This window comes from Plasmodium brasilianum, chromosome 9 (assembly GCF_023973825.1).
Source record: "Plasmodium brasilianum strain Bolivian I chromosome 9, whole genome shotgun sequence".
In the NCBI taxonomy this organism is placed as follows: Eukaryota; Apicomplexa; class Aconoidasida; order Haemosporida; family Plasmodiidae; genus Plasmodium; species Plasmodium brasilianum.
In genome coordinates this window covers 1,995,130-2,010,712 of record NC_090122.1, presented here as the reverse complement: position 1 = coordinate 2,010,712, position 15,583 = coordinate 1,995,130, and the positions used below count along the sequence as shown (strand labels likewise).

The 15,583-nt window shown below is 29.4% G+C and overlaps 3 protein-coding genes across 3 annotated transcripts; all 3 read right to left on the bottom strand.

The window, feature by feature from the left end:
- Positions 1 to 2,252: 2,252 nt before the first annotated feature.
- MKS88_003038 (SUMO-activating enzyme subunit 1) lies at positions 2,253 to 3,341 on the bottom strand (the record flags this gene model as incomplete). The annotated part of the gene is made up of 1 exon (XM_067216097.1): positions 2,253 to 3,341. One exon carries the CDS (start codon positions 3,339 to 3,341, stop codon positions 2,253 to 2,255), a length of 1,089 nt encoding a protein of 362 aa, XP_067073610.1.
- Positions 3,342 to 4,227: 886 nt separating this feature from the next.
- Positions 4,228 to 4,718, bottom strand: MKS88_003037 (uncharacterized protein; the record flags this gene model as incomplete). Its single annotated transcript, XM_067216096.1, has 2 exons — positions 4,228 to 4,559; positions 4,700 to 4,718. The coding sequence occupies 2 exons, from the start codon at positions 4,716 to 4,718 to the stop codon at positions 4,228 to 4,230; spliced, it is 351 nt and encodes a 116-aa protein (XP_067073609.1).
- An 806-nt stretch (positions 4,719 to 5,524) lies between these two features.
- On the bottom strand, positions 5,525 to 11,266 carry MKS88_003036 (uncharacterized protein; the record flags this gene model as incomplete). The annotated part of the gene is made up of 1 exon (XM_067216094.1): positions 5,525 to 11,266. The coding sequence occupies one exon, from the start codon at positions 11,264 to 11,266 to the stop codon at positions 5,525 to 5,527; it is 5,742 nt and encodes a 1,913-aa protein (XP_067073608.1).
- Positions 11,267 to 15,583: the final 4,317 nt, after the last annotated feature.

The following is a 15,583-nucleotide window of genomic DNA, read 5'->3' as shown; positions in this document are numbered from 1 at the left end:
TATACTTTGCTTTATTTTGCTATTCTTTGCTATACTTTGCTTTATTTTGCTATTCTTCGCTATACTTTGCTTTATTTTGCTATTCTTCGCTATACTTTGCTTTATTTTGCTATTCTTCGCTATACTTTGCTTTATTTTGCTGTATCTTTCTTTATTTTTCTATATTTTGATTTCTTGACCTGACAAAATGATGCTTGTGTTGATACAGAAAAGATATAGTATGCAAATTAAACAAAATGGACTTGCTTACTTCTCTTCCTTAAAAATATGGAATGGAAGCAAAGAAAAATGTACCTTTTAGCGCAATCAAAACAAAAAAAGTAAAATGAAATAAAAAATGAAATAAAAAATGAAATAAAAAATGAAATAAAATAATAATGTATACGGCTCGTGTACTGCTCTAACAGCTACGTATGCTTTACGATAAGAACATTTTAATTTTCCTTTGCATTATTCAATGGACAATATGCATACATATATGCGTTTTTTGTACGCAGGTGTGTATATGAATGTAGCTATGTGCTACATATGAGATATACAAAAAATTTCGTATATTTTTTTTATATCCAAACAGACAAATATTAACCTTAACAAAAAGGAAGTTTAAGAATATCATCTAGTCCAAATTATATTATTTTTACGTACTTTATAATACTGCTGAGGGAAGTACATTTTTTATATTTTGAAAAAGTAAAAAAAAAAAAAAAAAAATTGTTCAAATATTAATTGGCAATGTTAATGTTTTATAAAAAATTTTCTTTTTTCTTTTTACGCGGGATAGTGCTATAAATATATACATTATACTGTTTCTTTTTTCAAAAAAATAAAAAATAAAACAAAAAAAAAAAATATAATAACATAAAATAAACAAGTGTACGAAATAACAAATGAATTTCCTTTCATTAAATGAAACATGGAATTTTGCATAGCACAATTTTTTGAAGTTTATTTAAGGAAAAGGTATGGCCTAACATGCATACTTGTACGCGTACAATAAACATGTACTCCCATATATAAATATGTACGTACATATACCCATGCCCAAACACCCTACACAATGCTTATTTATGTACATATATTATTAAATGTATATACAATATATACATGGATAATAAAAGAATCCTGAAGCAGTAAAATTTTAATAATATGCTCATTACAGTCATTCGGAAATTTTACACCACTCAAAAAATTGTACGAAAAAAAGGTTAATGCTGCTTAAAAATATGAATAAAAAATTGTTAAAAGAAAAAAAGGTTTACCTTGAGGTGACTTACATGTACATATATGTACATGTTTGTATGTGTGGATACATGGACATTTGTAAGTATTTATTTACGAACTTTTATATATTTATGCACATTAGGATGTTTGCATTAATACAAATTGAAAACTCTTCCATTAAAAATTTTAAAAAAGGCATAAAATGTTAAGGAAGTTTGAATTTAAAAGAGTTTCACAAAAATATATACAAGTGTAGGTATATATGTACATGTACAAGTGTAGGTATATATGTACATGTACAAGTGTAGGTATATATGTACATGTACAAGTGTAGGTATATATGTACATGTACAAGTGTGGGTATATATGTACATGTACAAGTGTGGGTATATATGTACATGTACAAGTGTGGGTATATATGTACATGTACAAGTGTAGGTATATATGTACATATACAAGTGTAGGTATATATGTACATGTATAGGTTTTTGCACAAGGTCATGTATACGTACAAGTTCATGTATATATGTTAAAGGAAAAGATACTAAATATTATTAACACATTAAAATAGGTATAACTTAATCAAGACATATATTAACAAGTACGTAGACAAGTGCATTCGATACGTACTTCTTTGTTCAGCGTACGAATTTCGTCAGTTGGTCATATATGTTTGTTCATATTATTAATACATATTTGTGCACGTTCAAGCATACGTACATACATACATATATACATGTATATACACATATATATTTATACATATATTCATTTGTTTATCTATTTGCTTATTTATCCATTTGTTTATTTACATATATTTTTTTTTTTTTCTTCTCTTTCGCATGCCTCTTTATAGATCTAATATCCAAAAGATGTTTAATTTGACCGAATTCTTTAGTTTCTGCCTGAACAGTACATACATTTTTTTTTTTTTTTTTTTTTTTTAATTTACGTCATAATTCTCTCTACACGTGAGTGTATTATTTTAATTATGAATCAGCGCGCCATGCTTGGTTGCACTATGCTTAACTTCACGAAATCATGGACGTACAAACGACATTCTGGTTCATGTCAAAAACGCAGAAATTCGGAATAGACTCATGTTGCTTTGATACAAATTTTCGAATTTCCTGTGCAGTTACACCACCCATGATTGAGCAGGACGGAGAAAAGGTAACCTTGTACGTTTTGGAAATTTCTCTTAAATTTTGCTTATTATTTGGTAATTTATAATTATTACAGAAGTTATAAAATTCCTGTTCATCAATTTCTTTATTGTCTTTATTGAATTTTTTATGTTCCTCAAACAATATTAAGGCAAAAATAAGGAAAATTATTTTATTTGTTTTCTTATCAAAATTTTCAAAAGGTACTTTTAAAAAATGAGACAATTTACAGTAATTTATTTCAATACAGGTTTGTTTGTTTTTTTCATCATCCTTACTTTTTTCGTAATAACTTTCATCACTCTTCTTATTGCTACTGTTAACTACATTACTGTTTGTTTTCATTTTATAATACGATTCCTCAATTACATGATTTCCAAAGTCTGAAAATAAAAAAGCAAATTTCCCATTGCACATAGGTGCAAAGAAACCAATATTTTTTTGATGGCATAACTCATTTATATTTATTAATTTATATAAAGGGTACTCTTCACAGGAAATACATACCGAAGTGTAGTTAGCTATATACTCTTCTATTGCCACACATTGTTCTTTTTCTTCATATTTTATATCCTCTTCTTTTTTATATATTAATTCTTTCTCAAGAATAATCTTATCATTTGAAATATCCATTCGTCCAATATAAGCCTTAATATCTATTAACTGATTTATACTTTTTAATTCTTTAAAAATAGATAAACAAACATAATTATTTATATCAAGTTCGTTCAGAAAAAAAATATTTTCTATCATTTCCTCATCAACAATGTTGTCATCAATTATGGTTAAATTTATGCCATTCAAAATAAGATTTTTACATATTTCAATATTTATACCACTTAATCCAATGATTAACACACTGGATTTCAACATACGGTTTTGTGCCTTCACACCCCATAACCTCAACTGACGATCGTAAATTTTTTCCTTCTCCCATTCCTCATTATTTCCCATTGCTATGAATAGTATATATTGTATATATTTATATCTATCTATATGTATTCACCCAAACAAACGCACACACATAAAAGCATACACAAGGGTGCACATATATATATATATATATATATATATATATATGTAGTTCTCTTAAAATATTACTAAAAATAAAATGAAAAGAGGAAATACATAAGTACAAAGCGATACGATAATAAAAATTAATTCAATTACTTAAGCAGCCGCTTATGGGCGTGCGTGTGTATGAATATGTATGAGACAAAATACAAGCGGAATGTTATAAAACGGGAGAACTTAAAAAAAAAAAAAATAATAATAAATTTTTTTTTTTTAAAGCAATTTATAAATATAAGCACAAAAGCGATAAAAGCAGCAATAAAAAAATTATAATCAAAATATGGACTAACATGTATTTGGGAATAAGGTGTAGGTAAATTTATATTAACATAACAGTCAAATGTGAGTCACTAAACTGTAAGTCAAGAAATTAAAATTTCTAAATAGTGAACAATTATAAACTACTTATTATAAATTACAAGCTATAACTTATACATTACAAACTATAAATTATAAACTACTTATTATAAATTACAAGCTATAACTTATACATTACAAACTATAAATTATAAACTACTTATTATAAATTACAAAATTTATATTGAAAATTAAAAAAATACGTTATCGCTACACTAAAATGTTTTATATTTCCTTTTTTTTCTCGTTATCTCAGCTTCAGTTGATCCAGCTATAATGCCTGTTAAATTTTTCCGCTCTTTTTTGCAATTGTTTTTACAATTACTGTGTAATTCTCGCACTCATACATATTTTTACTTTGTACTTTTTTTACATTTATGTATTTTTTTTTTTTTTTTTTTTATTACTGCTAAGAAACTGTGAAACTGCTCAATTGCAAAAAAGGGCACGCACTCCTGTTGTTATAGCTGCTTCTGCTACTGCTTCTGCTTCTGCTACTGCTTCTGCTTCTGCTACTGCTTCTGCTTCTGCTACTGCTTCTGCTTCTGCTACTGCTTCTGCTTCTGCTACTGCTTCTGCTTCTGCTTCTGCTACTGCTTCTGCTTCTGCTACTACTGCTACTGCTGCTACTACTGCTATTGCTTCTGCTTCTGCCACTACTGCTACTGCTGCTACTACTGCTGCTACTGCTACTACTGCTGCTACTGCTACTACTGCTGTGCATAATAATAGATGCTTTTACTTTGCTTTACATTTTCGTAAACATCCTACGGTTTGTTACATGAACGGGTAAATGAACATATAATGAATATATATACAGGCAGTATGAGTCATCTAAAGCTGAGGCCCCCAATATTCCTATGTATCCAAATGGCACTTACTTCTTTTAACAGTTCCCATTGTGCTTTTCTTAAGTCCTTCCATGCGATAGCATATATATGTATATACAAAGAATTTTCTTTTTCTTTTTATAAAATTTTAGCCATTTGAGTATACTATTAACAAGAGAAGCATATCCCTTTGACATACTACCTATCCCAAGGGCTTCTACTCCATATATATATATATATATATATATATATATATATATTTTTTTTTTTTTTTTTATTTTATGTATCCTTTTTTGTTGAAGTTATTTTGCCCGATGAGGACAAATTAACAATATTTTTACATTAAAAAAAAAAAAAAGCTTTTAAAAAAGAAAAATATAAAATAAAATGAAATAAAAAAAGTAAATATGGAAACATTATTCAAGGCAAATAAAACTGTAGATAAAGCAAATTTAAGATGTTAATAAAGTACATAAAACATTGAAAAACTAATCTTTTTATACGTGTTATTTGTGTAGGCGCAGAGATAATTCTTACAAGTCATCCTTTCCTGCTTATATAAATACTTTTGAACAGCAAGTAGTATAACATTGTAGTGTTAATAATTTATGGCTACATTAAAACGGAGAAAAAATAAAATAAAATAAAAAAATGAAAAAAAGACATTAAAAATGTGAGATCACAAAAAAAAAAAAAAAAAAAAAAAAAAAAAAGTTTCATTGATCATGTACACACATGCAGATACATATACATATATAGTCATATATAGTCATATATGGGAACAGTATTGATACGTGTGTGGCATTGCCAACCGGGTGACGGTTCATTCCGTCGAGAAAATGGAAGTAACTGAAACTACATCAATATGATTTCGAATCAGTCTGTTAAGGAGATCTTTTTTAACTCATCAAGAATATATTTGTATAATATTTGTTTATCGTCATTTTTTATTGCATGTATTTTACAAAAAATATCAACAATGTATAAGGGGTCTTCATCCTCACGAATGGCTAATGATGCAATTTTATTTTCTGATATTTTTATTTTTGTTTCAAAATAAACAGGCTTTATCTTTACTTTATATAAACCTTTATCAAAACTAAATGGTACGACGGTTGTCTTTTCGCATTTATTATGTTCGTTATGATGAATATAATTCGTATGTTTCTCTTGGTTCGTATGTTTCTCTCGGTTCGTATGTTTCTCTTGGTTCGTATGTTTCTCTTGGTTCGTATGTTTCTCTTGGTTCGTATGTTTCTCTCGGTTCGTATGTTTCTCTCGGTTCGTATGTTTCTCTCGGTTCGTATGTTTCTCTCGGTTCGTATGTTTCTCTCGGTTCGTATGTTTCTCTCGGTTCGTATGTTTCTCTCGGTTCGTATGCTTCACTTGGTTTATATGCTTCGTTTGATTGGTTGGAGGAATTCTGTATGTTAAAAAGTTGTGAACCCTCCTCTTTTCTTCAACCCCTTTTTTAATTCTGTCTACTGTTTTGTCATACCCGTTCGGTAATTCGGACAAGTATATTTTAACATTATCCTTTATGGCAGGCTGGAATTTACACACTTTTTTTAATTCTTCTTCTCTTTCTCTTTCGAGCTCTATTTTTTTTCTTTGCAGTTCTTCCTTATGGTTCATAGCTTTCCAGTATAACATCTTGTTTCTGTCTATGGTGTGTTTCTTATCCCACCTATTGTTACTTATTTCTTTCTCATCCGTATTACATATAATAAAATTGGAATGATCAAAATAATGTGTACCCATAATGGAAATGTTTTCAAAGCGCCCTTCACAGTGGTTCTCATATCGGCCTCCAAAGTGGTCTTCACAACTATTTTTGCTAGTCCCTTCTATAGCAGAATAATTCGAAAGCTTATCTTTATTTCGGATAATTGTCGAGATATTTGCACTGTCATAGTTACTCTTGCCATTTTCTGCATACACGCTGCTATTCTCATATCCTTTGTTAAATGCAAAGAAGTTGTGACTGTACATGTTCATATCTTTTTTCATTATTGAGTTATTTTTTTTCGCTCTGTTCGAATTTAAAGTTGGCTGAAACGTACAATTTACCAATTCTTTTTTTTTTGAATCATTTTGTTTTTCTTGAATTTTTTTCTTCTTTTCATTTTCCCTTGCATTTATTTTAGTTAACCATTTGCGCAGTCGAGTATCTTCTTTTTTTTTTTTTAATAGTAAAAAACTGTCTTTATTGAAATTCTGCTCAATTGAGGCATTCGACATTTTTTCCTCGCCATCGTTATCGTTATCGTCATCATAATTAACATCGTCATCATCATTAACATCGTCATCATCATTAACATCGTCATCATCATTAACATCGTCATCATCATTAACATCATCGTTATCATTAACATCATCGTTATCGTTATCTTTGCCATCCATACCATTTGAAATATTTTTATAAAACATACTGTCATCGTGACTTATGGTAAAATCAGGCACATCATCACTTAATATATTTGCCGAATTATCCAAAGTCGCATTTTTGTTGTTAATTTTTTTTTTTTTTTTTTTTTTTAAACTATTTCCATTAAATTTGTCAGCAATACCTTCCTTCTTTTTTTTAAAATTAAAAAGTATAGTACTTTTATTTTTCATTACATCGTCAAATTTGTTACAACGGTCTTTTAGTACTTCCCAATGTCCATTTGACTGTTGTTTTACCATTTTTTCATTTATCCTGCTGTTAATTATAAACTCTTTTTCTCGTCTTTCTCTATACATATGCAATGTATTTTCATCCACCTCTTTCTTTTCCTCCTGTGCACATGCATCCCATTCTCTAATATCATGAACATCTTCTGATAAAATGTTATCGTTCCTGCTAGTACCATCTCTCGTCATGGCTTCACTAGTTACACCCTCATCTCTCAGTACATTTTTCTTTTGTGCGATCTTATATATGTTCTCTTCACTTCTTGCTTTGCTCAAAAAATAGGTAAAGCACGCATTGTTAGGAATCTCTTTGTCACCCTCATTTGAGTAATAATTTGTTTCATTTTCATCATCATAAGGGATACAATCACTATGTTGATCAACATCTCTCAAAATACATTGCTCATTAACACCACTATAGTTAATACTGTCCAAAAGATTCTTATTAGCAATCCCTTTTTCATATTCTGGATATACATGCAACGTGTCATACGCAATTAAACATTCTCTTTTGATGGTTGAACAACCACCACCATCACCACTGTTTGAATAAATTTCATATTTATCAACCACCCCATTAGCATCCTCTTCCAAATAATCTCTTACCATATCTTCTTTATTACATATGCCTTTTTTCATATTCTCCTTGGATTTAATACCCTTTTCCAGTTTAACTAATTCATGTTCATCCGTGAAATAATTTGTGCTTGAATACTCCTTCAACATGTTATGAGTACTTTGCCCATTTGTGTATCCATTACGTTTATGATTAGCACAAGAAGTAATGGAAGTAGACAAATAGGGAGCACTAACCGAAGTGGAAGTAGTAGCCACAGCTGGAGCAGTTGTCACACAAGGAGCACTAATCAAAGTCTCTATCGTATCACTTGCTCGTACTTCTTCCCTGTCTGCTTCTTGTACGCCATTTTCATTGTTCACCCCATCATCTAGCCAGTTCATGCTATAAGGGGAAATCAACGTATTACCTCCCTTATTACTACTACTACTACTGCTACTATCCCTTTGAATGCAGCACTTATGATTCTCTTTATTTCTATTTAAACCATCAAAATATGCTTCGCTACCATTGGTTATATGATCGACCCCAACGTAACATTCACCATTAGTGTTATTCTGTGGACTAGCACAATTTCTATTTAACTTTAGGTTAGTGTTCTCGTTATTGCTATACGTGTTATTATCCTCCTCCGCTAATTCACCTGATCCGTCAAAATATTCTTCCTCATTTTTCATGAAATATTGGTCACAATTTTTTTTATTCTGTACATCACTATTGCCTGACTTGTTCAGGTGAATTTTATTTTTTCTAAAAAATTTTTTTTTTCCATCATATTTGTCATATCGTTCATTTCTTTCAATTTTGTCAATTATACCTGTTTTTCTATCACCATCGTAATGATCACACCCGTCAAAATCGTCAGACACGTTAGATCCATCACACACCGTGTTACCGCTTACCACTTTGGCACAACTCCTTTCATAAGGGTTCGTGTTATGGTCGTCTTCGTTCGCCAGTTTAGGGGAACCTGCCCTTTTCACTTGAGCAGAATTTATTTTTTCACAAGCAATACCTTTTGTATGTCCCTTGCCCATGGTATTATTGAATTTTGGTACAAATAAATATTCTCCATTTATTTTTATTCTATTCATATCCTCTTTAAAAATTGAGTTACTATTATATCCGGCATTGTTTTTATTACGCTCGCATTTCTTTCTTTTATCAACGAGGTTTCCCCTCTCTTTTACATTTTGAAAAAATGCATCCTTTTTATTTTCACTTAATTTTTGTCCTTTTGTATGTACACCATTTTCATTAGAATATTTTTTTAAATTATATATATTTTTTTTTTTGATGGGAGAGCAATAATATGATGACATAGTTCCCTCTTCACTAATAGATAAAACTTTTTGCTTACTACATTCAAATGGCGCAGCCCATTTTTTTTTTTTTTTTTTTTCTCTATTTGTATCTGATAAATGATAATTTGTCAGCTTTTCTTCAGACCATGTGTAAGAATTAAATGATGACAAATTGTTATCATAACTTATATCAGCTAAAACATCATTTTCATTTGAATAGACACAATTGTTATACGCTTCCCCTAAATAATTATCCAGAATGTTCTTATTAAGTTGCTTCTTTATATTCAAATCATCATATGTTTTCTCGTTTGTAAGCAGCTTTGTGCTGTTTAAAAATTTATTTACCTTTTTTTTTTCCTTTCTGTTACTGTTAATAGTAATATGTCTTCCGCATGCGGTTGAAGTGGATCCTTGTGCATTGTTTGCATCATTTGGGATGTTTGCATCGTTTAAATTGTTTGCGGCGTTTTCTTCTTCTGCATCTTCTGCACTGGACTTTCCAAATTTTACGCCTTCAATGACGGCATCATTGTCATCCTCATCATAAATGCTCTTCTTCACACTGCGGGGCATGCCTCTCTTCGTAGTGTTGCTCGTGTATGTACTCATACCTTCATTCTTGTTATTCTTACCACAGCTTATGCCGCTACGTATATCATGTCCAAAACGTTCAATTCCGCATTTTCCTTTACTCCTTTTTCGCTCCTCGGTACTTTTATGTAAACTACTTCTCACCATGTGGTCATCTACACTATCCAGACTAGTTGTATCACCCGCATATGAACTTCCTACGCATTTATTCTTCCTTCCATTATTTAGTTTTTCATCCTCATCAATGTAAGATTTAATATCCTTTCCACATTTTGTGTTTCTTTCTAAAACTTTTTCATAACTTGAAGAGCTTGTCTTTATTTCATTGAGTGTATAACTATCTTCTTCATTTTTTTGTATTTTCTTTTTATTGTTCTCCTTAGAAATTTTGTTAACTTCGCTTAGTTCTCTTTCCCTACTCACATTAGTATGCAGTGTCTTTCGAATAGCGTATTCGATCTTCTTTCTATATTCTTTTGCTCCTTCCTTCTGTTCCCTACCTGATTTGATGCAATTTGTTTTAATTTCCAAGTTTTCATTTTCGTTCTCCTTAAAAAAGGCATTACCTCCTTCTGCTTCTTCGTAGCCCTCACCGTGTTTTGTATCAATTACATTAACACAGTCACCCCATCCACTGGTCAGGCTGCTCCTAGTCAGACTACTACTCGTGAAGCTGCTATTAGCCAAGCTGCTATTAGCCAAGCTGTTATTAGCCAAACTGCTACTAACCAAACTGCTGCTAACCAAAGTGCTATCCATAAAATCGTGGAGGAAGGTCATCTTTCCATTTTCGGATACTTCCCCTGTAAATATAAGACGCTCCTTTAAGATAAATTCTTTAAAGTAAAAATAAAACTTATTTATTTTCCTAATTATATTGGTTACTTCGTTTTTTATGATGCATTTTGTATTTCCCTCATTGTAGTTATTAGTACTCTGTTGTTCTTTTTTCTCTTTTTGTTCTTTTTTCTCTTTTTGCTCTTTTTTCTCTTTTTGTTCTTTTTTCTCTTTTTGTTCTTTTGGTTCTCTTTTTTCTCCTTCTTCTTTTCCTTCTGTTGTACTATTTTCCTTTCTATCACTCATTAATAAAAATACAAAATCAATCAATTCATCCTCTGGTATAATATTTCTTTTCTTGTCTAATAACAAATTATATACTTTCTCTACAAATCGATCATTTACATTATTTATTAATTCTAAATCAAAACGTTCTTTCTTGTAAACTTTTATTTTTTTTATGTCTATTAAAACACCTAAATCTAGGAACACCTTTTTTAGAGGCCCCATTTTGCACATGTAACTGTTTGTTCTTCGTACGCAGTTGCTATTAGGCCGTGTTACTTTCTCCCCTTTCCTACCACTCCTATTACGTTTCCTATTTAAACTACATCCATATCTACTACTATTACTACTGCTACTCCCCTTTCCACTACTTCTTTGTCCACTACAACTACGACATCTACTCATAATTTCTTTATCGGATATAGTACGAGCGCCTCATGCACAAGGGTGTGCACCTGGGAAATACAACACAAAGAGATTAGCAAGAAAGAGATAATAGTTGTCCCAATGGATAATGCTATCTTCCTATCTTTCTTTGTATTTCCAGCCTCAATGTGGTTGAAGCTACTAATAATTATTACAATATCTTGCCATTTAATAGGGCCAATTTTTTTTTTTTTTTTTTTTTTTAATACTACTATGCCGCATTAAAAAACTTTAAACATACACTTCCTCTACCTCACCCGGTAGGAAAGAATACGTTATACATAGAATATTTTATTTTTACTCTTTAATAAGGTCTGAGCGAAAATTTATCAAGTAGAAGGGGATGGGATTGAGAGGAGGAAACTAACGAAAGAAATAAAACTTAGTTCGAGTATACTGTGCTCACCTTTTCCGAAGTTGATAAAATGGAAAAAACAGGAAAAAGGGAGAGATGAGGAAAAAAAAAGAAAAAAGGGAAAAAACTCTGCTGTGCCATGAATTTACTCCGTAAGACATAGTTGCACTACATTCACGTTATATGTACATAATTTTTTTTTTTTTTTTTTTTTTCTCATTTTTCAAACACATAACGAATATATAACGAACATATGACGAATACATGACGAACTAGTTCACACGCAAAAATAAGGAGTAATTTCTCAGTGCTAATAATAACACATTTGTAATCCACATTTTCCTTCAAGGTATTTTTTTTTCCTCTTTCCTTATGCAATTTTAGGACGCATTTTTATTGTTTTGTTTGTATAAGGTACGTGCGTATGTTTTGCATTTTGTGTGTGTGTTGGGGAAGGGATAAGCACTCCTCTAACTAAATCCCCTTTTACATTTTGGGTCATATATAATAATAAGGACGCGTAGAAAGTACTAATACAGTGCATTATAACAAAAAAAAAAAAAAAAAAAAAAATAAACACGCCATGAAAGGATAAGAGTTATATTATATATATATATATATATATGTATAAGTATATATATGTACATATATACACATATATATGTAGTTCAACGAGTAACATCTTAGCAACATCTTAGCGCGCAACTGCTAAAAAAATTTGTAGGTTTATTGAGTTTTATTTCGAATGTATTTACAAAAGTATCATTCCGTTATGCATTGTTCATGTGTTTGTACACAGGTACAGGGGCCTTCCTGAAGAAACGAGGGATTATCCATATGTTTCATGATGTTCACGTTTATCATATTTTTACGGTATGTATGTTTTTGATATGCATATTTATGATATGTTTATGATATTTTTTGGGTAATTTTTAAGGCAAATTTTCTTTTTTTTTTTTTTTTTTTTTTTACCTAAAAAATGGAGGCACTCTTATGTACACCTCTTCTTATATCATAAGAAATATATTTCTATAACAACATTTTCCATTCTTTTTAAAAATTGTTTCGATTTAGACTTTATCCAAAGCCCTAACTCACTGCATCCTCACCATTTTTTATTATTCCGCGTAAAAATAAGTCATTTACAAGTCGCACACATACAAATGTTATTATATACAATACATACGCGTAGGTATACACACATACAAATACAAAAACAAATTCAAATGCAAATACAAATACAAATAAAAATACATATAAAAATACAAATAAAAATACAGTTTAAAATACAATTAAAAATATAAATACAAATAAAAATACAAATAAAAATACAAATACAAATAAAAATACAAATAAAAATACAAATAAAAATACAAATAAAAATACAAATACAAATAAAAATACAAATAAAAATACAAATAAAAATACAAATACAAATACAAATAAAAATACAAATAAAAATACGGGTATTCAAATAGGTATATACCTCTCTACTATGCATCTAAAAAAGGTGGCTAGCTGTTATTGATAAAATAAAGGACATGAATGAATGAATGAAAAAAAAAAAAAAAAAAGGGCAAAAAAATGTACCATTTCTGCTTTATCACCTTTATGCTCCTCTTTTCCTTTCACATTTGGGGACCCCATTGATCTCCTCAAGTCTTTTCATATTTTATCTCTTTTCAATTTTATCTCCTTTCAATTTTATCTCCTTTCAATTTTACCTCCTTTCAATTTTACCTCCTTTCACATTTATTTTTTTACTCCAACTAGTGTGTTGTTATGAAATTTAATTATCAGAAAAACGCGAGTTCGGCTACGCCCTTTTTATTTGTCACTTAAGGCAAACAAGAACAATAAATTTGAAAAATTTTTTAATTTGTTTTTTCAAGTAATACTCTATTCAAAATATTATTAAAGCGTTGAGCCATATCCTTCCATATATCTACTTTTATTTTCTATTTAATTTTTATACATACTACATTGAGCTTAATTTTTTTTATTTTTCCTTGTGGAAGCGTTATACTGAGTGCAACATATTTAAGAATACAGTAGAGGGGGAGGGGTCAAAGCATTACTAAAATGTATAATGTCAAGTTCCGTTACTGCTTCATTATTTTTGTAAAAAGCGGTGTACATATAATGTATGCATAGTGAGCATGTACAGATAATGAACTAATTTTGTATTTACTTATGTCAGTATTAATATATATGCATATCTATATTTATGTATTTATTTATATATACACATGCTGCAATATAGCAGTATATTTTTAAAATGGCACTACTCTTCATCCGTACATAGTATTTGCTTATTTTTACCTTTTTTTAATAAGCGCTTTTTTATTCCATTTTGTTTATTCCATTTTGTTTATTCCATTTTGTTTATTCCATTTTGTTTATTCTATTTTTTTTATTTCATACTTTTTTTACTTCATTCTTTTTTTATTTCATTTTTTCTTTTATTTAATATTCATTTTATTTATTCTTTTTATTTATTCATTTTATTTATTCATTTTATTTATTCATTTTATTTATTTATGTAATTTATTTATGTAATTTATTTTTTTTAAATACGTATGAATGAACAATTTTTACATACGTAAAGTGATAATACAAGTAACTGCATAAATGAACAATTAAGTCAAAAAAAGAGTAGTACCTGCAAAAACAAACTCCCAAAACACAGTAACACAATTTTTAATAAACAACTTAAAGTAAAATTTATAATATTCTTTTCATCTTATCCGAAACGAAGTTATAACGTCAACATGGCCCATGGAGCTAGCAGATACAAGAAATCGCGGGCTAAGATGCGTTGGAAGGTAAGAAAAAAAAAACAAAGAAAAAAATAACAAAGCAAAAAATAACAAAGCAAAAAAAATACAAACGAATGACAAATTAAGTTAAAATAGCATGAGAAGCAATAGTGTACAGTATATCCTTACATCTTTGTATACGTGTACAAAAAAGGTTGTCATTTGTGGGGGGAAATTCCTTTTTAAAGTATTACCGTATAAGCATTTATTTCCTCCCCCCCCTCCCCTATATGCATCAGCCTATTTAAGTACACAATGTTATAACACATGAACATGTACATATGTTTATATATATATATGTAATGTCACTTCTCCTTAATATATCACTCCATTTGCTTAAGGACGAATACACAACACTTATGTTTCGTTTCATTGTTATGGGACGGTGTTTCACAGCCGACATATATATTTGGAGCAAATTTTTTTTTAATTATCGTTTCCATATTTATGCAAATATTACATCTTCGCAAATATATACATCTGTCAGTCATATATATATATATATGTAGGTGGGTTAATGTGTATGTATGGTTGTATGGCTGTATGGGTGTACGTATTTAAGTATGTATGTACAACTTTGCGCTATTGTGAAATCTATGTTTTTCTCTGTTAAATCTCAGTGGAAGAAAAAAAGAACCAGACGTTTGCAAAAGAAGAGAAGAAAGATGAGACAAAGGTCAAGGTAAACTTAGCTGATATCAATTTACATTTTGGTTTTAAAAATAAATTAACAAATCATTATTAATAAAGAGGGATATATATATATATATATATTAGTATGAAGCTGCACGAGTGAAAAGAAGATTGACATATGTAAAAATGTTAAGAAGCACTGCTGTGTGTTATATTATTGCATAATCGTACCATGTTATATGTAGTATACATATATGCTAAGTATTTTTTTTTTTTTTTTTTTTTTTTTTTTTTACGCTTGACATATAATAATGTATTTTTTTTTTTTTTTTTTATGAACAAGTGTTATTTTTATATATATTTTATGACCATCCCATATTATTTATTTTACACAACGTTTTACGGAAACTTAAACTAATAATTTTAAACATTATTAAAAAAAAAAAAAAGAAAAATATGCAGTTATTATAGAAATGTGAGGGTCAGATG